This window comes from Strigops habroptila, chromosome 5 (assembly GCF_004027225.2).
Source record: "Strigops habroptila isolate Jane chromosome 5, bStrHab1.2.pri, whole genome shotgun sequence".
NCBI lineage: Eukaryota > Metazoa > Chordata > Aves > Psittaciformes > Psittacidae > Strigops > Strigops habroptila.
In genome coordinates, this window is record NC_044281.2 from 23,181,709 (window position 1) to 23,208,341 (window position 26,633).

Below are 26,633 nucleotides of genomic sequence, written 5' to 3' on the forward strand. Positions count from 1 at the left end.
CATTTTGCTCCACCCTCCACTTCAAATAGATATGCATTCTATCGCTAAAATTGTTGCTGATATTAAGATTTGATTTATAAGACTGATGTAGGTATTGTAAGGTATTAACTTACAATGTTTAGAAGTATGGGAGAAAACTCTAGTATGAAGTTAACCTGTCCATGTGTGCAGCTACATAACAAATGGGGGGTGGGGAGGAAAGGAACATCCAAGGGTAATTCTTTCCTTTAGAGCCAAAGTTTTGATAAAATTTAAATAGGGTCTTTACAGATCAGATATCTCCACAGACCCAAATAAATGACAACAAGTGCAAAGATACAAAGAGCTGCAGGTAAAACCAGACAGAAATATTTGATATTTCTTTCATGGAGTTCTGCAGGTAAAACCAGACAGAAATATTTGATATTTCTTTCATGGAGTTGTTGCTGAATTGAGCAAGTAGCGAGGTGGTATCTGTCACCAGTGATCTGATTCTACATCATTAAGGGCTGGGAAATTTTCTCAGGGCAGATTCAGTCACTCTTCCATGCATTTTTATTATATAAACAGGCAAGCTAAGTTGTGAAAATCTGTTAGCAAATAGTTTTAATTGACACAGAAAGGGTCTTGCAAAGGCATTTGGAGCCCTTCAACATCATGAAATTCTGCAGGATTTTCACATGACTATTCTTAACCTAACACTACAGGAATAGAGTTCTTAGTATGATTTGAGAAAGAAAGCAAACCTTTCCAGTAAGTCCACTGAAAACAAGATTCCTTGTGAAATGCTGCATTGCTCCTGGCTTGTGCTTGAATAGAAACACAAAGGAATAGATTTTCAGCCCTTGATTGGTCATGTTGAGTCCCCATGTCATGATACACATCATCCCTCAATATTTGACAAACTGGCTTTCACTTGAATATTCAATACATATCCCCAGTGCAACTGTCCCTAAATGCCAACAAAAGCTCAACTAAGTACCCTGTTTGCTTAGAGTGGACCTCTAACCAGAGGTAAATAGGCTTCTGAATTTTAAGCATAAAAGGACTTTCTTCAGTGATAAGTCACAGAAATCCACAAGGCAGAGCAAATATTCACTGAGTACTGCTTTTCTTCTAATTTCCTTTTCTTTGTTTATAACCCTTCAAGGGTACAAGATGCTTTGCTTTTACTGGTCACATTAGTAAATTACAACTAGTCATTTCCAGGTGTCATTCTTCTGCACCATTCACATCTTGATGAGAGCACTTGCTTGCTAAAACAAGTTTTTAACCTGTTTGTTACCAGAATCTTGACAACATGTAGACAAATGTTTCGGCTTGCTTCCATTTCTTTTTTAAAAGTTCAGCTGAAAGTAGATATGAAGCAACAGGGAATAAGGTCACAATTGCAGAAGATCACACATGAAGCTGCTTCAAGTAAGGGTATTCTGCTTATCTTTAGGTCATATCAAGAACACAAAAGTCTAATCAGTGGTGTGCCAGACAGAGCCTTATTTCACAAAATTTTGTATCCCACTTCCCATCTTGCCTTCTGCCTCATTCATCTGCCACACAGTCCCTGTGACACTACTACGCTGGTCCATATAAGGAGCAGGGCCATGTCCTTTATCTGCCAGCATTTGGCAACAAAATAGATTATAAACAGCAATTTGACCAGAAAACAAGATTTGAGTTACCAGCATTTCATATGCTCATAAGGGTCTTGTTACTACTTGTGTTTGCCACACTGGGCACTGTGGACAAAATCCACTGCCTCAGCCTTCCTGAATGTCTGCACAAGCAGGACAGTCTTTCTTTTCCCAAGACCAGAGCATACATTTCATTTAATTAAATTCCCTTTACTTTCCGCCTGGACAAGAGTTGCTCTGGACCTGCATAAACAGAGTAACCAACTTTCTGAGACCTGCCTCAGTCTGGAAGTAGTACAGAGAGATGCCTTTTTTGTCCATTAGGGAGGAATATTGAATTTGGGGAGTTAAGGAGTTAGTAGAAAGCCATGCTTTCGCTTCTCATCCCAAAGACTCCATGAAGGATGGGCAAAGCCAGAGAAGGTCTTCTGATCTTCTACAGTAATTCTCCCTCAGATTATCTCTCTTTGCTTTCCCCAAAGAAGTGCTTATTAACATTGGGCAATCGCCATGAGCCGTGCTGTGATGAAAGGACAAATAAACCTGTAAATATGAACACAAGAGACTAACAAAATGCCATTGGTTATATTTTACTACACGACGTTCTTTGTATTTATGGAAGTCAACTCCTTCTTAATAGAAAAATGTTACGTTTCTACTTAGTATAACAGTGATCAGGCTGTAATAATGTCAGAGTAACTAGTCAAAAATTAATCTATGAGAACAATACACATTTCACATTACTAACAACATGTGCTCTGCTCCTTTTCAGTAAAATGCTGATAGAATTAAGACTAAGCTTAGCACACAATTTAATATGAAATGTATTTAGTTGCATTTCTATTAGAATTAATAGTTTAAGATTTTAAATTAACATGTAAGGTATAAACTCTGTGTTTGTGATTAATATGTTCTAAGTTTGTGCCTCTGAGAGAAGGGATTTTGAGCATTCATTTTGATGACAAAATGTGAATAATATTGGGCGAAGTTGAGGGTAGTTGTTTCCAGAATAAACATGCTGATTATTTAATAAAAGTGCAAAGAACACTCAGCTTCCTTCTCTTCTCCCTCTATTGTCATAAAATTGTCACAATGCAGAAGTGTCTCATTCAGATCTGTGTTTAGACAGAGAACAGGACTGCTTGGCTCTGGAAACATGTACAGCACCTCTGCCTCTAATTTTTAACTGTCTTTGGTCTTGTTCTAGTAGGCAAGCTGTTGTTGGCTCTTCCTTCATTCTGTTTTGGTTTATTCCTTCTCACCCTCAATCTTAAACAAGCAGAAGTGCCTATGGATTGTACAGATACCTACACTGGACTGCTTGTAGGTTGCAGCAGTAAAAAATTATCATAATCCTAGAAAACTCTAGTATAAAGTTGATCTGTCCAGAAATTTATATATGCACACAGAGGACATACTCATCATCTTTCTTTATGTAGCCTTAGTTGGTTGTCCACAGCAGCTCTAGTAGTAAAAAATAGCTGAGAATTCATAAACGATTTGGTGCAGGGATCCAAGATTGGCTCCAAAATGTGTTGGAACCAGTCTCAGCCCCAGTGAAGGCAGTCCTCAATTTTGGACTGAGCTGGGGAAGTCTGAATCTTTTAATTGTGAAATGCAGATAGTAACTGTCAGACTCATTCAGGGCATCAGGGCTGCAGAGCCATCCTGTAGAACCATGGTGGATTTTCAAGGACCGCTATTGTGAAATGTGGGGCTTCTGCAGAATTAGGACAATTGCCTAAATGCCACACTGTCTTATTTTTCAGAGATCCTTTGAGCTTGGATGCGTAATGGCCTGTGAAAATTTTGTTCCCAGGAAGGCTGAATCAAAATAGTTGCTTGGGATGTGTCATTTCTCAAAGTTTGCTAGTCAGAATTTTTCACACGAGAATGGAGGCTCTTTAATTTGGAATGCCTTTACTGTTGTATTAATTGTATTGTCCTCTCCCAATTGCTTATAAAGGAAGCTATTACAATTCAAATAAGTTACTAAAGTTGCATCTAGAAGATGCAGCCTGATAAAAATCTTTCCTAAAATCAATAGAAAATCACTGGAAAGGTGAATAGATTTTATGAACCAGATTGATTGGTTTGATGTGCCTGCTTTGTACTGCTTTCATAAAGCAAGTCAACTTTAAACACTATGCAGCCAGATATTTAAATAGGCTTTGCTTCACCAGGATTTCCAAATGGTGCAATATATCCTTATACAATCCTAACATATCTTAAATCTTTATTTCTTAAATATTTATTGCCACTTGTGTGTACATTTTGATGGTTATTTGTTTCACACCAGCCTGTCTGGTCTTGTGAAAATCATACTGTTGAATACATAGCTATAGAATCATACATCATGTCTGCACAGCACGTAGGGGAGCAGAATCTTTTCTTCACATATGGATGTTTTGCCACTAATTTAACTAGATGAAAGAGTGGGCTTTAAAATGCCAGAAACAAAAGAAAACAATCCCTTATAACCATGGAATTCAAGCTGACAAGAAAATATCCAGCTTTTCTCTTCATCACCTCCAATGATGATAACAAGAGAGCACAACAGCTACATTTCATTGCTATTTCTCAATGGTAGTCTTTAGAAAATCCAGATATATTCCTGGATATTCAATCTATTAATTATAAAGGTATAATTATTCTGTTCATATCATCCACTTGCCCTGTGCCATTACATGAGAAATGCAAATTCCAGAAACTTCATTACAATTTTCATTGCCCATCAGAAGCATTTCTTACTCTTGAAATACTCAGTATAGAGACAAAACAGGGAAAACATGCTGAGTGCAATGAAGAGCAGTGGAATGCCAGAGTGCAAATACCGGATAAGGTTATTTATAAACTATCTACTTCTTCATATTTCTTTATTGCCATCAACTACAACAACTCTGAGCTTATCTTTTGAATTTGCTAGTACTCTTTCTTTGTATCCAAATCTTATTTTTCAGTCAGCCTAGGATCTTCCTTGTTATTTTGTGTTTTGTGGTTTTTTATTGCCATTTCAATAGAGATAGATACTGATAAATGGATAGCAGATAACAGTTCCTATACTAAAGACAAACACCAACAGCGACTATGACAGGCATTGTATTTTGGTTAATTGAGGAATTCCAATTCCAGTAATTCACACAAAATAAATATTCTATGCCTCTTAAAAAGCCTAGGTGTCTTGGAAAAACTTCAGATTAACGAACTACACTGGACTCATTAGCCTGCTGGTGTAATTGGTCTTCAACGGAACTACACTGAATTATACCAGATACAAATCTTTCCCATTTTTGTTCCCAAAATGTTTCTACATCTAGCTTAAATTTTTAACCCTGTGCTCTTTTTGCCCTGTTCTTAAGCTGTAGACTGATAAACGGCATCTGCATCTCCCCAGAGATGTGAATCCCTAGCTCCAGTACAAGAGAGGTTTGTAAATACTTGAGGGAGGAATGTTCTACATAAACGGGAGATAGTGTCATTACTTAGCACTGTGGGAAGCATTTCAAAAGCTGAAAAAAAGCAGGAAAGTTTTTAAAGAAGCCCTTGTCATCCTCATTTGCAAAAACAGATAAACATTTGATCTGCTGGAGTCCAGTGTTCTTTAAAGCCAGGTGTGCCTCAGCCTAGCCCCACTTCCAGTCCTTTGTGTTTAAGGGGTATCTGCTCAATCTATAAATCTGCATTTCAAAACATAGCCTATATCATGAAATAGTATTTCCTTCCAAACGAATCAATAAATATAATTTTGACTGTTTAAGCTCAAAAGGTATTTTTGTAAGTTAGCTAAAACCACAAAGATTATTTCTAAATTCTTTTCAGACCCTCTGTTTAAGCAGTCTATGTTGTAATGCTTGGCCTGCAGCACGTCTATTTTTAGCTCTAATGGAACAGTCTTAAATTGCTTATTTTCTGTTTACTAAAGTCATTGAGCTTGTAACTATGGCAACTGTGGCAAGTGCCACAGCTAAACTGTTTTATTAAATGGATTGAAGGTACAGCTGCGAAACTTGAAAGGCCAGCATGTCAGTTTTATACATAGCTCAAAGTGGCATATATACCACATTATAGCAAGTACTACATTAAATATGAGGAGCCGGAATCTGATCTTGGTTATAATGATATAAATCTTTGCTATCTCTCTCCTCAAGAGCCAAAAAAAGAAAAAAAAAAAAAAATAAGAAAAAAAAAAAAAAGAAATTATTCTTGTGTAACCCAGATCAGGATCTGTTTTTGTCAAATCGCACAGCCTGTCAAGTTTCAGTGATTACTGCATTTGAATGCATAAATTGCAGATGATGTACATTAAACCAGTCCCTAGTTATCATGGAAAGACATCATCTCACAGTTGTGTGTGCATGAAGCTTTTAGCACATTATTGTATTGCTTGTAGCAATCACATTATTTTTGGAACCACTATGTTCTGTTAGGTTAATAGAAGGAATTAAATCAAAACTAATGACTCTGTCAAATTAACCTTCTTAAGAGTTATACTGGAAGAATTAACACAAAGAATTCTTTATATCTCTAATTAGGCATTTGAACAAGAACACCCTGAGTACAGAGGTGTTGAGAAATTACACCTTCTGTTCATTTCAGTGTAAGCTGGGTATGCTCCGTATATATAAAAACTAGGGTACCTTTAAATTCATGCCTCAAATTGTATATAACAGTTAAGTCAAATACTTCTGAAGATTACTGAAAATTGTTACCACAGTGTAGAAGTCTTTTGTGAGAGAATATAAAAGCCCATAGGATCAGATAAGAAATATAACTTTGAACAAAAACCTAAACAACATTATACAGCCCCCGAAAGATTGAGAGTTAAAATAAGGATAGTGATATATTTACACCCATAAATATTTAATGCATGATTCATCCTGTTGTAATAGAACCAAAAGCTTGAAGAATGTGTGACATTTAGAAGAATGGGGTTCTGCTTTCTTCACTAATGTTGTGTTTGGGACAGTGTTTGCATTGCTACTTTTGGTGCTAAATGTCTCTATATCACAAGTCTGTCTATCTAGGTACTCCAAGTGAATAAAAAACAAAAAGTAAAATTGGCATTTTAAAGGAGAAATCTTTTAGAAGAGCTAATAGTCTAATAAATTATCAAAAGATGTATTTCTTTGTATGAAAATATTCCTGTTTAAATTATAGTGTGTGTGATGTTCAATTAATAAATTCAAAGAAATATTCTTCACTACCTGTTGGTGTAACTGAAATACTGGAGCAAAAAAGATAATGAAGTTTCCTTTCATTTACGGGGTTTTTGTTCTCCATTTGCAGGATCTACCTTCATTTGCAACACCCACATAATTCCAGTGAAAAATCAAGAGGGAGTAGCAATGATGTTTATTATTAACTTTGAGTATGTTACAGATGAAGAGAATGTGGCATCTCCCGAGAAGTGCAAGCCAATATTGCCATCCAAACTTGTAAATCGTAAGTTTTTGAAAGTTGTCAGATCTCTGCTTACCTCTAGTATTAGCTGGGAGAGTAATTAACCTGGGCAATAATGATACAGGAAAAATTATGCAATCCAGGTTGCCTGATTCATTTAAGATAGAATTCAAAACAATAATCAGCTAAATATAGCAAACCTGTTGTAATGTTGGCAAGATAACATATCAAATCTTTGGTAACGCTAACAGTGCAGATCTTGTGAGTACTACTAGGAAATGTAAAATCATTAGAAGTAAAACATTTCACAGAAATACATTAAACTTGACAAAAATTTATTATGAATGGAAAATTAAAAAAAAAAAGCAATATGATATTGCCCAAAGATTTCACCTTAGCTTATTCAAAATTGAATATTTCTATTTTCCTTTACAAGTAAAAAATAGTTGGTGGAGTGTGTGATGAAATAAGACTAGAAAATATAAAACATGTAGAAAAACAAGTTAAAACATAATTAAACATTCTGATTTTACCAAATTGAAGTGTTTAGATTGGCTTGAAGGATGTGGGGGTTTTCAGTTATACAGAAAGTGCTTTTGTTTCAGTTCTACTCTGGAACATAAGTATTGTCAAAATCAGAAAACTCTACACAAAACAAAGTTGACTTGTTACACAGATAGATTGTGCAGCTTTCTGTCACACTATCTGCAGAAAGTGTGCTCTTTTCCTGACCTTCACTTTGTGCAGAAACAGCATGTGATCCTTCTGCTTTGCATCTGCACTCACGTAATTGCTCTCACTACAAAATTTCTCAGGACACATCCCCATTTGTACAAGCTCTTAGTAAAGCACAGCATGCCCTAATGGTGAGCATTAACACTCTCCCCTGGCTGGCTCAGCAACAGTTGGAAAATACCTTTTCACAATGTAATAATCTTTAATGTTAGTACGATAAAGGAACCTGGAACCTAACTTGCTGATTGTTGTATCAACACTTCAGCTTTCTCTAGATAGGAGACAAAGACTGGTATGATCTTCACTGCAAGAAGCAAGGAGAGAATTTTCCCAATGTAAGCACTATGTGCTACCTGAAGTGATGACATGCTGTACTATTTTTTCTGCTAGTTATGTTCAGAAGACTGTAAGGAGGAAGCCTGTAGCTGTGCATATAACACCACTACCAGGTTCCTTCTGATGAAAGTAGTCTTTGCCATTCTTCATAATCTAGACTTTCTGCACTATATCTTCTGGACAAAATGCGCAGGATCTCACTCAAAGCTCTGTGACTTTTGAAAAAATACATAAAGTCCCCCAAATCATTCGCGTTTTTAAAAGATTACAATTTATTTCTATAACTAATTGGGATACTAAAAAATATTGTTTTCATTAAGCATGGAGAAAGAGTTCTGACTGAATCACTCCAGATGGGCCAAAGTCCTTCCATTTCTGTCTGTATGACCCTAAAACAGCAGTAGATATAAGACTGTGGAAAGGAAAATTCCCATTACTGGAAACTAGCAGTCTGCAGATAATTATTGTTCACCAAATATCATGTTTTCAAAGAGCCTTTGCAAATATTCTTTATGATACATGTTTAAAATCTTCTGCTTTTATACTTCATTTTCTTATTCTGTTTTGCAGGGGGTGTTGTTTTGGGGTTTTTTTGTTTGTTTGTTTGTTTGTTTGGGTTTTTTTAATAACCAATACATCAATATTTTTAATTTTTCTTGAGATATCTAGAACACATTTTTATTTTTCTAGTGAAGTTATTGGAAAAATCCCACTAAGGGTTATCAGAAAAAATAATAAAATTGCATCAGAGAAAAAAATTAGAAAAAATATATCAAGTAAACCCCACTAATACTCTTTTTCTGTTTCAGGATGCCCTGATTTTGTGAATTTTGAACATTTTACTTCCTAGTTTAAAAAAAAAAAATTGTTCAGCTGCTTCATGCTTAATATGGTTTATTTTATTATTGACAAAGTAGAAGGTAAAATACCAATTGGGGAGAGAAGAGCTTTGTGTCCTGAAAAAGAGCTGCTATATGTGAAACATCACCGTACATTTTCAAGTGCTGTCACTTGCTGTATTTTAAAGTGAAAAGCCACTAGAAAGGACATCTGCAAAAAAAAGCGCTTAGTCAAAACATCCTCTCTTGGTTTACAGTATTTATATTTACACCTGACATAGACAGAGGATTTCTTTGCTGAGAGTTCTTGAAAAATGAATAGGTGGGGCTCCAAGCTCAGTACATAATAGAGAAGGATCAAGATGCAAAAGGAGGCAAAGAGAGGTGACTTGAACCATTTTCCTGCTAGTGGGTACAGCCAGATGCCAGAAACTGGCAGAAACTAGAGCAGGCAAATGACTGCTCTTACTCCTACCTAGTTGCTTATGGTTTCAGAGCAGACTGTTATGTGGGCAGGATGGGAAGAATGGTGATACAAAATATGCTACATAGCCTAGAATTCTTCTTGGCAGAGAGAATTCTCAAGAAAGAGGACAACCTGTGCAAAAAAATGCAGAAATAACTGCAAGATATTGCATACAGTCCAGTGGTAGATTTGAATTACAAAAAAAAAAACAAACAACCAACCAAACAAACAAAAGCCTTGACATTTAGAAAAGGCAGAGAGAGACCAATAAGCAACAAAAGAAGTCACAAAAAAGGTGGATTGTTTACCAGTGAAAACATCTTTTTTAAATCATGTTCTCACCATAAGGCAAATAGCAGATCATCTAGGAAGAAGTTAGGTTTTCACCATCTTACTTTATTTGGAACATACATCAGCAGGTAAAGCAGGTGATCTCTTTTCAATGGTCACACACAAAATGGACAGTGGTGGGTACTAGTTCACAGGAGAAGTCAGGGAGAAGCAAAGAAACAAAATCCCTTCAAATCCAGCAACCAATTTAGAGAATAAAAATAGAGAGAACCAGCCATATAGCAAATGCAATACATCTCTGATAAACAACCAAGCAATAGCTAATGACAAAAGACAAAATATTTCAGATTGCGTTACCATCTACTACCACAAAATACACAGATCATGAGAGATTTCTTCCAGAGCTCCTTAGATTGAGTTTTCTCATATTAGAGTGTCTTTTCAACATGAGAGCAAATAAAAATGACAGAGACAGGTTGTAGGAGAGAAGATCAAAAAGTGAATACGAAACAAAAAGATTAGTTATTTTCATGACCCTAGAAAATAAGATAACACTTCCATAGTGTCATTCTTCCTCTAATTGATTTATGAAGAGTTGACATCAAAGTTGTCAAGTGTAACTTTGAAAAAACTTTCTTTTTTCTAAAAGCATCTATACTGCTAGCTGTAGCAAACAGTTTTGAATAAGATTGCTTACCACAGTGCTCCTCATGACTGAAATCTAACACAGGTAAGAAAAGAAGCATTTCATGCTGTCCACACAGTGCATTCTAAGCAGACAAATGGGATTCCAAACTGTAAAAGGGATGAGGGCCCTCTGAACAAATTGGAGACCTACAGAAGGCAACTGAAATTTGCTAGGTTATGCTCAGAGACTACATTTAGTTCTGGATAGGCAGAAAATTAAAAATTTACCAGCTGAATACTGACAGATCTTTAAACAGTGTTTGTAAGCTCTTTATGACAGGGAGCCTGTCTTTTTTTTATGTGCCATTATGATGGCTAACAGCTAGGTTTTGATTCTGCATTGGACTTGGCAGATTATGATAATAATAGGTTATTAAAAAGAAGAAAATGCAGTACATTGCCAGGAGTTTAATGACCACATTTGAGTATAAATAGAATACTTACTAGTCCGGTGCTTAAGAGCTCCTATGTTATACACACCAAAAAGCTGAATAGGCAGTAATGTGAAAAGTGAAGATACTGGCTTCACAATAGCAGTGTAAAAATCCTTTCAGTTGATCCTTTTGTACCATTTATTCTTCCCTGAAAGAATTTATCATCAGTTCTCTATGGCAGTCTGACTCGTTTCACTATAATCAAATAGCTAAATTTTGGAAAATCCTAGCATGCACCAGATCTATAAAGAACTACTAAGTCACAGGCAACTGATTTTTCACTCGTTTCTGTTTCATTGCTTTTGTGATTTGCCACAATTCTATTTTTCAATGTATGCCATTTTATTAGTAAAACAATGGAAATATTTTTTCAAATATAACTCTTTTTGGGGAAAAAAAAAAAAAAAATCCCAAAATATTTGTAGTATCTTTTCATTTAAACTTCTAACTAAATCTATTCAATATTATATCTCTTCCATCTTTATATTCAGAGAGATGAGGAAATGTCTTCTGTAAGCACTTATTCCATGGCTGGATAACATCCTCTTCTCCTATGAGGATGTGCTTGTACATTTTGCAGTTAAAGTTAGATTTATAGAAAATAATTTCTGCTACAGGTGTCCAGGCAACTTTATAACAAATTCTATTCATTAACTTCAAAACATTATGACTAGCTAGAAGTACTAATATATAAGATAATACTGGTTCCCAAACTTGGTGGTCATTACCTCATGGGAGAAAGCCCAAAAGTTATTCAATTAAGCATATAATTGCATTCTGCCTTCGAGAGATATTTTGGGATTGTCTTATAATTTTATCACTTCAAAAATCTATGAGCCTATTAAAGACACCCTGGAATAATTTCTCAGGTTTCTTCCTCTAAAGGAAATGAAAGGATCTGTTATACATCCAATAAATGCATTCTTTTTGGTTAAGGTTCAAACAAAATGAACAGTCTAATAATATTCTTAAAATAGCTAAAACCATCATCAGAAAACCTTTCAACCAAGGAGATTCTTCAAGGTGCTTACACTTTAAAAAGTTTGCCTCTCTCCTGGTCTCAGCAATGGAGTTACACCTTAGGATTAGAGATCACTGAATCCACTGAAGTTACAAATAAAACAAGCACATCTGAAATTAAAATCAGGCCTTTCCTTTAATTCAAAAAGTTAACTCAATAAATAGTATTTGCCTTCCTCTGTGCAGAGCACTTTTTGCCGTATAAGTAAGCATAGCAGTTTAGTGAGAGGCAAGCATATATTTTTTTCTAAACATATCTGGAAAACAATGTTGTCATGAAATACTGTATATCGTTTGAGGCATACAAGTTTGCCACATAGAACATGGCATGTATAAGCAATAATAACCCCTTGACTTTGCCCAAAATGTAATGAGAAATTTGTTCAAGGTCTTATTTTTAGCTGCACCACTGAGAGCAAATTCATCATAAGTGAGGGTCAGTCAAGAAAAAGTGCGTCCAGGAGGACAAAGGTTTCTATCTAGCCAACCAGCAGAATAGTTCTGACAACCCCAGTGTCAATATGTGTATTTGTCTCCAAGGTAAATTACAGTGAATGTTAGGTAAACTGAGACGGTGTTGAACTCTCAGCAAAGGAATATAGCCAAACAACAATCACCAGTAAAAGACAGAAGAACCTCTGTCTCACCTTCAGTACTCTACAAATATGGAACGGCCCAATTAACAGAACAGCCATTTAGATAAATGAATTCTATTAGTTGTATTTTACAGACAGAAATATAAGTGGGGTGGCTATATTTCTGTTTCCTCATGATGGTTACTGTTGGGGGTCAGATTAGAAAGGAAGCCTCCCTGGATTCTGTTCAACCACTGTAATTAGCTGTTTGCATTACAGCCTCTCCCAGCCAGGATCACAGAGCTACTGCACTATATCTTGTACAAATATTCAATAAAAAAGGCAATCTCTGCTTAAAGAGATTACAAACCCAAAAGAGGAAATGACACAGCTTTCAGTCACATTCAGTGGAGGTGACTTGTGCACACTGAGCAGGATAAGGAACACAAACTGACAATACTCTGACTATGCAGAGACCCTGCAAATTTTCCTTTTCCCATTTAAATAAATACATAGCAAATATGAAAAGTGAGTATGATAAGAAGTCTTGGATTGAACTAGATCCAAAAGATTTCTTCCAGCCCTATATTTTTATTAATTTTTAAGAGGTCTCCTATCCATATGTTCTTTTCAGGACATATAAAACAGGTGTGTTCTGTGAGGTAACTTGAAGGCAGGGATAAAGATTTTGAAAAGTCATCCTGCATTATAATACATACCCTCGGGAAAGTATAAAGGCATTGAGTTTTACGTCATTCTCTGACAGATGAGAGAGACGTATGTCTCTATTATTCATAATAAGAACTAGCACAGAGAACTTAACACATTTGTGCACTTCTGAAATTGAGTTAGAGATTTTAACCTTGAAGAGGGACAAATCAAAACAATCAGGGTATCTCAAGCTTAGACAAAGAGGATTGTAATAGGAAGCAGAAAAAAATAATTAAATGGATTTGAGCAGCTTTCAGATGGACACTGGTCATAAGGAGTATGTTTTGTTATTTGTATTACTGAACAGGGAGTAGACAATTTTTTAAGGGAAGCAAACAAAATAGATCTATAGATAAAAATAAGAGGATTTACCACCACTGCATCTCATTTCGCAGGCATAGATTCCTATCATTATTACTTCACTATATTAAAGAACATAACACTCAGGCAACTTGGGCATTTCAAAGACCTGAAAGCAATTGGCAGAGATATATAGTCTGAGTCCTTCCCATAAGGTCACAAAATAAGTGAGCTCTATCAGGAATATGAAACTTCTCCAAGGTCATACTCTGAACAAGTATCAGTGAATAAAGTCTGTTCTTCTTAAGGAGATTATGAATTCTTCAACTTTTCAATAAGTTTCCTCCAAACAAAATTGGCATTTCCTAGCAAAGAAATTATCACTAAGAAATTGGAAGAGGTTCCATTTCATGAGAAATAGCACGTTAGTCTGGATACACCTACTTTAGTTTACTGTCTGAAACATTATCCAACTTTAAAACTTGGTAATTGGAAACAGGTACTGATCTATGCAACAAACTTGGTAATTATCAAAGTACTTCTTAATGGAATAGTTATTAAATTTTCCAAACAAAAAGGCAATGTACTTTTAGAACAATTCTGCTGCAGATCACATACATTGTATATGAATTCAAGCTACCTGAATTTGCTTCTGCAATGTGTGGAAATTTTATATTCTACCATCTTTTCTTAATAGTCTGTTTAGTTTTTGAGTCTTTCTTTTCAAGCTAAAGCCTTTTGTAAACCTAGTTTAATTGTATTTCAGATGGTAACAACCTTTCGAGTGGCTCTTCTTCAGGTAAATCTATCTTCTAAAATTCTGTCTAATAAAGTCCTTTTATTGCTTTGTTCTGGTTCTATTATTTCAAGATCTCATTACATTTTATATAATTCTAGAAGACTGCAAGTCAAAATATGGCTCTTGCTCCCACTCTCTGAATACTTATTTCTGCAAAACTATAGATATAACAGCAAAACTATTAAATTTAGTATCATTGTATGACATATAAAATCCAAATCTAGTGATGCTTTTCAGCTTATTATCACTTGAAGTTCTTGTATGCAGAGCATAAAAAAATTTCAATCAATATGAGACAAAACACACTGAAGGGTTTGGTAGTGTTATGCAAATTCAGTGTTAAAACAGAAAGGTAACTTCTCCAGGCTTCCTGTCTCAGACAAAAGCAATATTTTTTATTCTATGAAGCCTGGAAACCAAGGTGATGAAGGGTTGAGAATTTCTTGAGAACTTGGTTTAATAGATGGAACGAATTCTTTTGTTCCAACTACCAAAAAACACACCATAGTCTCAGCAAGACAGTAAAATACTGAGATACCCAAATTCTTTGCATATAATATTTGTTGTGATGCTTGCTATTTTCATTACAGTTATTTACTTTTTTCTTCTTCTTTTCTACTTTTAATAATGTCTAAGAAATAAAAATGCAAGAAGTAAAGTCTCTTTTTAAAAGGACCAAAAATTCTTTTTTCTTACGGCTTTTTCACAAAAACACTGTGATTCCTATAATCTTAGCATAACAAACAAGATTCAAAAAGTAACATCTCTATCAACAAATGGGAAGAAAACCAGACAGGTAAATGTACAGGTTCATATGAACACCCGAGGATGTAACCATTCTGTCTTTTGAGGGAGAACTTGAGAGCGTTGTTCAGACTAAATTCACTGGTCAGCCACACACAGCATAGCCCAACCTCTAGCCAGAGACTTCATTCCCTTCCTTTCATGTTTTGACAGGCTGCCTCAGAGGCCTATGTGTAGACAGGGGGATCTGGAACCGTATTATTCTCTTAGCCGTTCTCCTCTTAGAAGTATAGCCTGAAGACAAAAATGTGCCATCACCAGCACAGAGATAAAACAACTTTCTCACTTATAGGGGAACATAAAGAAGATTGCTCTTACTGATAAAACTCAAGTGCGACCTTAAACTTCAGAAAAAACTAAAAGAACTGAAGTGCCAAAATTAACGTAGACCATACCAGAGGATTAAAAAAATATGTGTATGCAGTATCTGAGAGTTATAAATTTGAACTTCTAAAGTTAATGATTGGATATGCGTTCCCTTTCCTGCCTGAAAAGAGATTAAGATTATTTAATGAGCAAAGCAAGAAAATGATCCACTTATATATGCTTCTCTGCATTTGGGGGTAAAGAATTGAAAAAATAACACCCATAATTGGCTCTTGCTGTAATTCTTTGTCCCAAGACCTGCTGAGCCCAGACAGAAAATAAGGCAATATCACATGCCTCAGTGTTTGCATACAGTACGTTCAAGTATTTGCTGCTATTTTAGACTGTCACCGTTTAGGGATTCCATTTCTCAAAAGTAATTTTTTCCTTCAATCTGTTGCATAAGTTGTTAGATAGTATTTCCAAGTCTTTGAGCAGCAATTTAGTAATTGCCTGTGTCTGTATTTCTGATAAACTAGATCCTGAAATTCCTTGACAGTAGACATTCAGTTGTCAGAAAACCTTTCAGCAAAGAGCTGACTTGTGCCCTCTCTGTGAACGTAATTTTGCTCATTGTTTGGGGAAGTTTCAGAAAAAAAGTATTGTTGAATTAGCCCATGCTTTGGAGGATAGTCTGCCCTAATCGACCTGCTTTACCTGCTCCTGTCACAGAAACCTGTCTCTGTTTAGAATAGGTTGATCTTTGTGGATTTGTGTGTTGTATTCTTTAATCTTGTATACTAAAAAAGTAACATGTTTTATACTAAAAACTTAATATGTGTTTCATATTACAGCCAAACCAGTCATCCACTGTGATAAAACTATCCAAGCCTTGATTTTCTTCAACATTCTACCACAGTTAACAGGTTGCACTGGCACATGGGCAGCTCAAAGTTTGGGTTAGTTCTCAGCCTAGAACAGGTGGTACATCATACCAGGAAACAGTTCTGACAGTTTCTACACTTCACTTAATTTATCTTGTGCAAACTTTTTGTGCATTTGAGTGCATTTGATTCTTGAAAGTCTAAATCTAGAGAAGCTTGAGAGTCTAGGGAGTCTGAGACCAGCTACTACTACTTTTCCCTTTGGTTGGCTTATCTGAAAGCAGCTTCAGATACTGGTTTCTGGATACTTACTTCTCTGCATCATCATGAAAGTAACAATGCTACTAGAGATGCTACAAAAAAAGGCTGAGCAATTCTTTGAGGAGCCATCATGACCTCCCAGCTGCTGCCTCTTAGGAATACCTTTCTCCAGCAGTCAGGATAGGAAACCGAGAATCCCATATATGTTGACATGGCCTAAACAGAATTTGCGATAGCACATAGAATCTACCAGTAATTCTAAACCTACTAAAGAAAATGAAGTGAAAGTACAGTTCTCTCGGTTGTAGGCATTTTTCCGACTTTGCCACTGTGTCTAGTATGTAAGTATCCATTTTTCATCACTTGAAGTTTGAGCAATACCTTCACTGTAGCAAGGCAATATTCAGGCCAAATATCGTTTCCCTTCCTTGTTACCGAATGCTTACCCAGAAGAGATAGTGGAATTACTTGCCACACAAATGTATGGGGTTACTAAAGAAATCTTCATATATGTTTTGACTGGAATACCCCACTTTCACAATGAAATTTGTATTGATGTGGCAGGAAATTTGCAAACATGATCGTAACTGTTAATAAGGTCTTTTGGAATCAATTTTCTTTTTTTTTTCCCCTCCTACAAAATTCTGTATATGATGTTTACGAATTGCAATTTTCCATCAATATTAACATTTCCCATTTCAATACTTATGGAAAAGCAAGGCTATTAATTTTTCAAGATAGGGGTTTTTCCTATACTTTTTTCACAAAACTATTAAACAAAACATTTTATTTTATTTATTCTAATTATCTTCTCCTTTGATCTCCTCAAAAATGAAACTGAAATAAAAAAAGGCTTTCAGGAGGCAAGAAAAGTCGATTTGAATTTGGGACTTTGGAGACAACTATGTCTGCAACAGTTTAGAAATGTCCTTTCTTATCTGCAATATATTTTTGGACTGAGTTCTACTATTTAGAAACTCTAAGGGGTAGCTGAGATGGCACAAAGAATAAATGCAGCTAATAGATTAACTCATTTGCAAATTACTTATTCAGTGAAGCAAGGTTTGAAAGGAGGAGGTGGAACGTAAGTCTGGAATTGTGACTCAGATTCAACTGTTTTCCTCAATTGCTCTTAACAAGCCACTATTATACAAATTTCTGACTCAGCACTAAGAAGAACTTGGCAATCTAGTCTTCAAATTCAATATAACATAAGGATTTTAATGTAACATTATCTGTATATTTATAGTAAATAGCTAGTTGCATCTCAAAAGTGTTTTGGTATTGTAAGCCAAGATAAATCTGCTGTGACATCATTCCTACACAAAGCAGGGGTTGTCCACCTTCAAACACATGACTTAAACCCACACCCAGTATGCCAGGAAAGCTTCCACCTTCTGTTCTAGAATGTACTGGAACAGTAAGTCTAAGGCCATGAATTTTGCTTCATGACAAATTGTATTATCACTGTACTGAGCAAGGAAGTGTAACATAAACCAGACAAATTCTGAATGGGCCTCCTGATAGCTTTAGCTGCAGTGCTGCAGGAGGGATGTGAATGTCCAACACATCATATAGCTCATTATCTATACACTGAAAAAGAATAACAGTACTCTTCCTCTAAAGCATATTCAAATTAAAACGCAGAAATAGGGATTTTAACTTTGAGACCATTTATTCCAGTTCATAGAAGAACAGCTCATTTAAGCTTTCTATTTCATGCCCAAGAGTCTTAGCAAGAAGCAAAATTCTGACTGAGTATTCTTTCCAGCTGAACTGCAGTTAGACAGCTAAATCAGTAATGCAGTACAACATGGTCATATTAACTTGGTGAAGCAGAAAAGACCATCTGCACCACCATGAATATGACTAAAACAGAGTGCCAGCAAAAAGCCTTTAATGGTGTCTAATGCCAGAAAACCTTATGAATGGTATTTTTAAGAAGTTCAATGTAATTGATGAAAAAAGAATTATAGTATTTTTTTCATTTCTGATGCAATAAGCTTTTAAAATTGATTTATAACTGCTCTACAACTCAATTCTACATGCATTTAAAAATAATAAGATGATTTTTTTATGTACTTTACTGGTTTCAATTGTAAGCAATTTGTTAAAGTATACGTAGTAAGTAAAAGAAATACGCATGTTCCCAAAGTGCATTCTGCTGAATATCACTGTACAGATTGAAAATTGGCACCTCTAGCTGCTGTTTAAAACATGCATGACTTTGGTTTTATGTCATAGAGATTTCTGCCTGTACTGTTTTGCATGTATATGCATTGGAGTAATAGATTCAATGCTAAACATTGGAATTCAACAAGCTTTTTCAGAAATTGTCAAGACAAAAAAAAAAGAAGATTGCTACATGGATTTGTGTTTTAAAGTAGGGGGGGAAAGGGTGGAAATAAATGGCTGGATTTCTAAATACTGAGATATTACAAGTAGACTCTCACAGGCCCTTTATTATTTAATACATTTTTAATTATTTGGATGAAAAATGTGCAAGCAGTGAGGGAAGAATGTTTGCAGATATCACAAAATTATTCAGAATATGATACGAGATTTACAGACATATCCTATGATACTGAGTGGCCAAGTGCTATGACAGCAAACAAAATTTTTTACAGACATAATAATAGAGACTAAATTATCTGTTACCAATCAAGAAAGAAATCTCTCAGCTGTTGTGAATGTATCTGAAACCAGCACAGGCTAGGAAGGTAACTCAAAAAGGCAATCAAATATTAGGAATTACAAGGAAAGGAACTAAGATCAAGACAAAAAGCCATTATGTCACTGCATTGATCCCAAGTCTAGGAGTAGCTCAGGTCACTGTCAAAAATACATGCATTAGAAATGAAATGCAAGTAAAGAAGAGTGCGAAGAATGATCAGAGGTACACAATACAGTTACAGTAGCATTCTTCTGCTTGGAAAAGAGGTATTCAAAGAGGAATGCAATAGATGTATAAAAAGCTATAAACACTACTGAGACAATAAAAAGGGAGTAATTAATAGCTATTTTTCTTATCATAAGAACTACCACCCTGCCCAAGGCAACAGGTTTGTAGCAAGCAAGGGGAAGTACTTTTTCACAAAGGAATGCAGAAAATCATGGAACCATTTCCTATAGGATGCTTTGCAGATCAAAGTACAACTGTGTTTCAAAAGCACTGAAACAAATTCGTGTAAGAAAGGTACACCAAACATTCGGTTCCAACAGAATATCTGACTCAGAAAGTTTTTGAACTGCAGATAGCCAGAAACTGAATAAATTTACTTGAAGAAATAACACAATGTAGTAGTCCTTAAACTTTTTCTCTGTGTATCCACTACTGGAAAATCTCAAAGCTCCAACAGTGTAGTAGATGGACCTGTGGAGTCAGGTAGTATAGCAACTTTAGCTCTTACACAGGTTTTCCTTTAAGAAGTGCAGGGCACTCTCACTTTCATTCATTTCAAATTTAAACTAAATTAAATACTAAATATATAGGACATTCATTTTAAAATATTAAATGATTAAACTGTGCCATCAGTTGCGCTACACTTGCTGTTGGGCATAGGCATCAATGAAAGACTACCTCAAAACATTTCAGTATGGGTTGATAAATTTTAGTGCTAAATATTAATGAACATTAGCAAGTTACAAATGTTGGCCATTAAAACTGACTGAAAAAAAATGGAATCTTATCCCAAACAGAATTTCTTATCCTAGTAAGAGGGCATACCAAGACATTTCAAAATGTCCTCTGAGAAATAATGTTGCTATTGATTCACTGTGAAAAACACTCATGTAGCAAAGTGTTGAGTGACGAGAAGTTAGAAGTCAGACCGTTTATGCAATGACATCTGGTAATTTCAATTATTTTATTTTGTTAATTCTTTAAATATTTCTCTAGATTGTTTACTATGTTTTCTGTACATTAGAACTCCCTGTGCTTCCATCTGTGAGTTGTATTACACAATACCTTAAAAATTTGCTATCTGGGTTTGTGGTTTTTTTTGAGGGATAGTCTGTAGATTTTACAGTTCTTCCCCTATATTTTCTTCATGTGCACTATATTTTACACTTCCTCTCAGCTACTGATTTTTCTTACCACTACCGCCCCAGAGTAGAGCAGTTGGAACTAGAAGATCTCTAAGGTCACTTCCAACCCAAATTATTCTGATTACATCAAGTTGTTAGTTTTCCACACATTCAGAATAGCCTACCGCACCATTCAATATATGAAGCCCAACTAAGTCGACTCTCATGCAAATGTACAAAAGATGATTGCATTCTATAGGTCCAACTAAGGCTTGAGAGCTGTGTCACTGTTTTTTTTCTTCCTGTGTGTTGCTTTACTTTTCATTTTAAACTCATTCAGAGTACATGGTTCATTCAATTGTAAGATGCAAGTATTGAAAAGGATTGTGGCAAAACTGTTACACAACTTATTTTTCTTCCCTGAAGGATTAACACTGGTATCTTCCTGATTGATTAATTCGTAGCAAATAAATCAGCAGTACACTTTTAAGCACACAGAGTTCCACTAATAACAGAGTCCACAAATACCTATTACAGGATAACAGCTACCAAGCAAAGTAGTTTGATATGTTCTAGCAGCCTTTTATAGATGCATGGATTTTTAATTTAGAAAGGACCATCAAAACTGATGCCTTCTCTCTTTTAAAACAGACTGCAGAATCAATGCTGCTATCCGTATCCTGAGTTCAGTAACTTCAGTCTGGCTGAAGTATGAAATCCTTTAAAACTACGACTGTAACAAACTTACAGCTATATAAAATATCCATATTTACATATCCCATTGCTAAGCATTGTAATTTATTAGGAATAGGTCAATTATTTATAGCTATTATTATGCATGCTGACTGTGTTTGAAAAAAAAAGACAATATTCATAACAAGAAAATAATGTAATATTTTCTTCTTTTTTATGTATTTACATGTAGGCAGACTTTTTGGGTTCCAGTTACCTGGATTGAGACTTTTAACGTACAGAAAGCAGTCTTTGCCACAGGAAGACCCTGATGCAGTGATCGTCGATTCATCTAAGCACAGCGATGACTCAGTGGCAATGAAGCACTTTAAATCACCTACAAAGGAAAGCTGTAGTCCTTCAGAAGTGGATGATACGAAAGCTCTAATTCAACCCAGTAAATGTTCACCTTTGGTTAATATATCAGGACCTCTTGACCATTCGTCGCCTAAACAGCAATGGGACAGACTTTACCCTGATATGATACAGACAAGCAATCCACTAACCCATTCCAAATCAAAGGAAAGCATTTGTAGCATACGGCGGGCGTCTTCAGTACATGACATAGAAGGCTTTAACGTCCATCCCAAGAATGTTTTTAGGGATCGTCACGCAAGTGAAGGTATGGTAGAAAGTCAATCTAATATTCTCTGATGTACTAAGAAAGTAATTATCTTCACTTTGTAAGCAAAACTAAATATAATCAGCTGTAACATTCAAAGGCACACTAAAAATGTTAAGGGCCCAAATATGCTAGGTTTATTCACACTAAATACTGCTTTTCATGTCTACATATAATAGTGAAATCAAGGGGCTGCTGTTAGAGTACCATCTGTCTTCTAAATGGCCCAACATTCCTAAAGCTAATACTGGTATTGGGGGGGGAGACGGGAGAGGGAGGAAATCGGGTGATCAAGTTAAAATTGTTTGCACAGTTCTGTCCCATAATCTCATATATTAGATTATCTTTGACTGCATGAAACACTACTTCAGAGATTGAACAGTTTGTTTTTCTGAAATCTCTAATGTGTACATTGTATATTTGTCCTGGGTCCAATATTCACCAATCCAACACTTCACTTAGATGTGATTTTCCCTCACACTGGAGAAAATATCCTCAGCAATTCCACTGAAATACTTTGTGTAATGCTTAGTGAAATACTTAGTGAAATAGTGAAATATTTAGTGTAAAATTTGTGTTAAGTGTGATTTTGTGTTAGTATGTTCTTACAACCAGCAAAATTTACAAAGATGTTTTCTCTGTCTTCTTTTTCTACTGTCTCTGCTCATTATACAAAGTCATGGAGTGTGGTCCATGATTTCTTGTTGGAGATGAGGAGTTTCAGAAACCTGGAAAACAGCTTAGCAAACAGAGGTTTGAAAGCCCTGTGAATGAAGAGGCACCTCTGAAACTAGCTTTTGCAGAAAAGTGCCACATATACAATACTTTAGCAGCTACTCATGGTCTAATGACTTGAATAGCGTATTTTTTATTCAAGCCAGATGACAAAAAATATATGGGGAATATTTTAAGATTTCAAACACATGTGTCCTGGAAGACTGTGTGCAGATGCATAAATTAACAAGAAAAGGAATTTTCATTTTCAGCGATTGCCTGTTTTTCTCCTATTCATTGACCGCAAGTATAAAATTCCTTTGAGTTCTCCTGCCTTCTGGAAGATCTGCACCAAGGGCTCTTTGCTTCTGTACATCTCCTAAAATATAAGTCTGAATGCTTCTCTGCCACCCAGATTAACTCCTAGAATAGCAGAACTAATTCCTTCCAGTTACTCTTCCTGTATTAAATACAATTGTTAAATACGTCTTTTCTAATTTCTGTTTCTTTTGGACTCTGATTTTTGTCAATTCAAATGAACCTGAAAATTAAATTAAATCCATCCCAAACCATACCATTTTGCTATATTTCATGTTCGCATTCAAGCCAAGATTTCAAAATCAGGATGTGGAGACAAAAATCTCCAGGGTTGAACCTCGACATGTCTTTTGGACCACTGCATAAGCTTTATCTTGGGTTCAACTGCCCCAGATATATTAAAAAAAACATTTCAAATAAAACACATTTAAAGATATCTGTTTTGTCAATTTCTGTTTTCAGAACTTACTTTTTATTACAGCACTTCTCAATTGTTCAATCTTCATATCGTGACGTGATGAAAAAGTGTAAAAATTTGTTTCTTTGGTTATGGTGGTACAAAGCTCATACAAAAATCAGTGCATAATGTAAGACTAGCAGCATCGAGAAGCAAACATTTCTAGCTTTATTTCACTGCATAATATTTTTTCAAATGCTAAATACTAAGGAAAATAATTTTTACTATGAGGAGTAAATAATTCATTTGAATCCCTATGGTCTCTCATGTGATGTGATAATTTACAGTGTAAATAGATAAAACACTGCCACTCTGATTTCACTCTGCATAAGCCACAATATAGTAGAGAATTTGGCCCTAAGTTTCAGTCATACATACACATTCTAAAAGAATACAGCAGGACAGAGTATGGCTCTCAGAATTGCATTAGAATTAGTAACCATCCTTGATGCCATCTGCTTCCAAGCATATTAGAATTTGGCACATTATGCTGAAAAGATGTTTAAATTTAGCTAGCAAGTCCTGCTTGCCTTACTCAACAGTGATCCATAAACCCCTATTGTTGCTAAAAATTATACATGCAAGTTAGGCAACCAAGATTCAGCCTAAGTCATCTTCTCTGGACTCAAAGATTCTGAGCAGAAGTTGTAGATACTGTGCTGGAGAATGTAAAGACCTAAGTAAAAGTAAAGTACAAGAAGTAAAAATAAACTACAGTCCCAGTGGGCTAAATTACTACACAAGGAAGCATAAAGTTTAATATATTTTCCATTCCATTTTTATTTTGTTTACTGATCCTAATAATTCCAATTTTTCCTGAGTCCACTGAAAACTACTACTCTTGAAAATGCAATTCAGGACTCAGATTTAATTTTCTTTCCACCTCTTCCAGTTCAAGTAATATTAGTTAAACCAGAATAACAGAATTCTGACAGAAGGGAACAGCATTATTTAGCTCAATATTAACTACAATAATTCACCCACGGTCATATTTTTTCTTGCAAGATAACACAATTGAGAATATAAATTATTTCATGTGTTAAATTGTGTAGTCTAATTGCCTATCACTGTAAAATTATCATAGCTGTGGCAATTACATGCTGAAAGATATTTCAGTAAAAATGACAATTTTTTTAAATTCATTGGAGTGTACTCAATTGAATTCCATACTAAATTTGCCTGTTGGACAGCAAAAGAAGCAGGGCAGGAACTATGTCTCCCACCTACCACCCAAACTCCAAGCAAGCCCTTCTCACCTGAAATGCCAGCAATCCAGGTTTTGCAGGCACGTACAGGTTCACAGGTACTCTTCAGAAATCTTATTCTCTTCAGAAAGTGACCGCAGTAACATTCCTGCAGACCTACAAAAAAAGAAAGAAAAAGAAAAAAAAAGAAAAAGAAAAAAAAAAGCAAGCTTTTGAGCCTAACTCAGCCTACAAAATCTGCGTTACTGCTGCAGGTGCCTGGCACAGAAAGGCATCAGGCTGAGAGGAACTAAACACTCTCCCACACCTGTGGTCCAGAGGGCCCAGCTCAATGTCCCATGCTTCCCTGTCCTCGGGAAGCTGAGGAAAACCGGAGAGGCAGCAGGTGTGACATGACACCACAGACACAGCTCAACATCACCTCCAGTTCACTTCACAGGCAAAGGCCGTAGCCTTTCTCCAGAGCGGGGCTGAAGCGGGACCTCTGCAGGGACAGGGCTGCCGCTGGGGTGGACAGGGGCACAGCCACCTCAGCCCTCAGCGGTGGCCCACCAGCGGGGCACAACTGCAGGTGAATATCAGTTTGAGCCCAGTGCGCCTTTGAAAGCCAGCAACCTGGTCACAGTGGCTGGCCATACACAGGGGCAGGGCCATGTCCCATGCCTGGCCCTGGCTCCTTCACCACCTCACCCAGCATTATATCCACCCCGAGCTGCAGCAGCCAGGTAGGGAGGCCTGTGTGTCATGTGGTACACCCATGAATAGCAGTGGCCCTTACCTATCCATCTGTGTAGCTTTACAAAATATTAAATATATTTGTAGCTTTACAAAAATATTAAATAATAAGTACAACAACAACAATAATAATATTCTCCCCAAAGAGGGTTGACCTCATGAGAGGATTCAGGGGTGGGTGTGCCTGTGAGGACAGAGAGCTTTGCCACTTCTACCTTGCAGAAAGGCACCTAAGAGCTGAAGAAAGGTTTAAGATAGATCTTTCTCCTCAGTGTTTCTCAGAAACGTGCTGCTCAGCTTGCTGCTATGTTAAAAACCTTTTGTTCTGTGATTTGCGGGCAGGCATGGGGCCTGTGGGTCTGTGCAGGGCCATCTGAGCAGCCCCACACCCATGCAGCCATCCAGCCTGTGCTGCCACCCTCAGCTGGGGTGCCTCAACCAGTCCTACTACCTGCTGATCTACTATGAACAGTTCTACAGATTCTCTCTCAGTTGTCAAAGTGATTTTGTCTTAACTAAAAGCCTACATACATATTTTGAAGTAATATTTTCTGCTTTTTCTGATGTAGATTTTAGTTGTCTTTTTTCTCTCTTTTTCTTCACTTTTATTATGCTGAAAACCAGACAATGGTCGCAATGTCAAAGGTAAAGTATACATCTAGACTGTACCTTCCAGTGTTTCAAACAGCCACACTTTTTGGCATGTTACTTTGCCTGCTGTATGAAATGTTCAAATGCAACATTCTCATGCCGAACTCTCTAGGGCCAAGTGCATCATTTAAATTACAGTTGTTAAACACGTAATTATTCCCTTAACTATCATCTGAAAGCACTAACTACCAATCCCTGGAAAAAGTGAAGGCATAGCTCTCAAATGGCCATTTGACTTAATTATCAGTTAATTCAAAAAAAAGGGAAGGGAGGGAGATATAGAACATATCATAGTTTTTTAACTCAGTTATTTAACTCAATTTAACTCTATTGAAGTTAACTCTATTAACTCAATTTAACTCTATTGAAGCTACCAGGAGTTCTACCTGTTAAAGTCGGGCGGGGGCCACTAACGATCTGTTGTTATAAGGTGCTTAGTTTTCAGTTAACTATCTCAAAAATGAAGTAGTTGGTAATCAGGAGCCTTGTGGAAGTATCTTCACTTATTCCTCCTTTCTCTCCTTAAAACTAGTTTCACGTTCCTGGATGGCAGGGGGTATGGTTTCAAGCTTCATGTAGTATTAAAATGTGCATGCATGAACTTCATTGCCAATTTCATGTATAAATAATATTTAGTGCAGTTGTTTTTATTCACCAGCACTGAGCTACATCTTTTAGAAGCAATCTGAACATATTCTTAAGTGACTTCCTCCAT

At 36.0% G+C, this 26,633-nt stretch overlaps 1 protein-coding gene across 5 annotated transcripts in view; it reads left to right on the forward strand.

Annotated features, from left to right (window-relative positions):
- KCNH7 (potassium voltage-gated channel subfamily H member 7) overlaps window positions 1–26,633 on the forward strand; it is a 244,058-nt gene that overhangs the window by 130,738 nt on the left and 86,687 nt on the right. The window contains exons 3-7 of one of the 5 annotated variants that reach the window (XM_030488008.1): window positions 6,897–7,052; window positions 14,171–14,203; window positions 21,410–21,838; window positions 25,892–25,912; window positions 26,451–26,474. In XM_030488008.1, the coding sequence (XP_030343868.1) occupies window positions 6,897–7,052; window positions 14,171–14,203; window positions 21,410–21,838; window positions 25,892–25,912; window positions 26,451–26,474 (663 nt within the window). The remainder of the gene's footprint in view (window positions 1–6,896; window positions 7,053–14,170; window positions 14,204–21,409; window positions 21,839–25,891; window positions 25,913–26,450; window positions 26,475–26,633) is intronic. The other 4 variants (XM_030488010.1, XM_030488009.1, XM_030488011.1 and 1 more) reach the window with 4 other exon arrangements.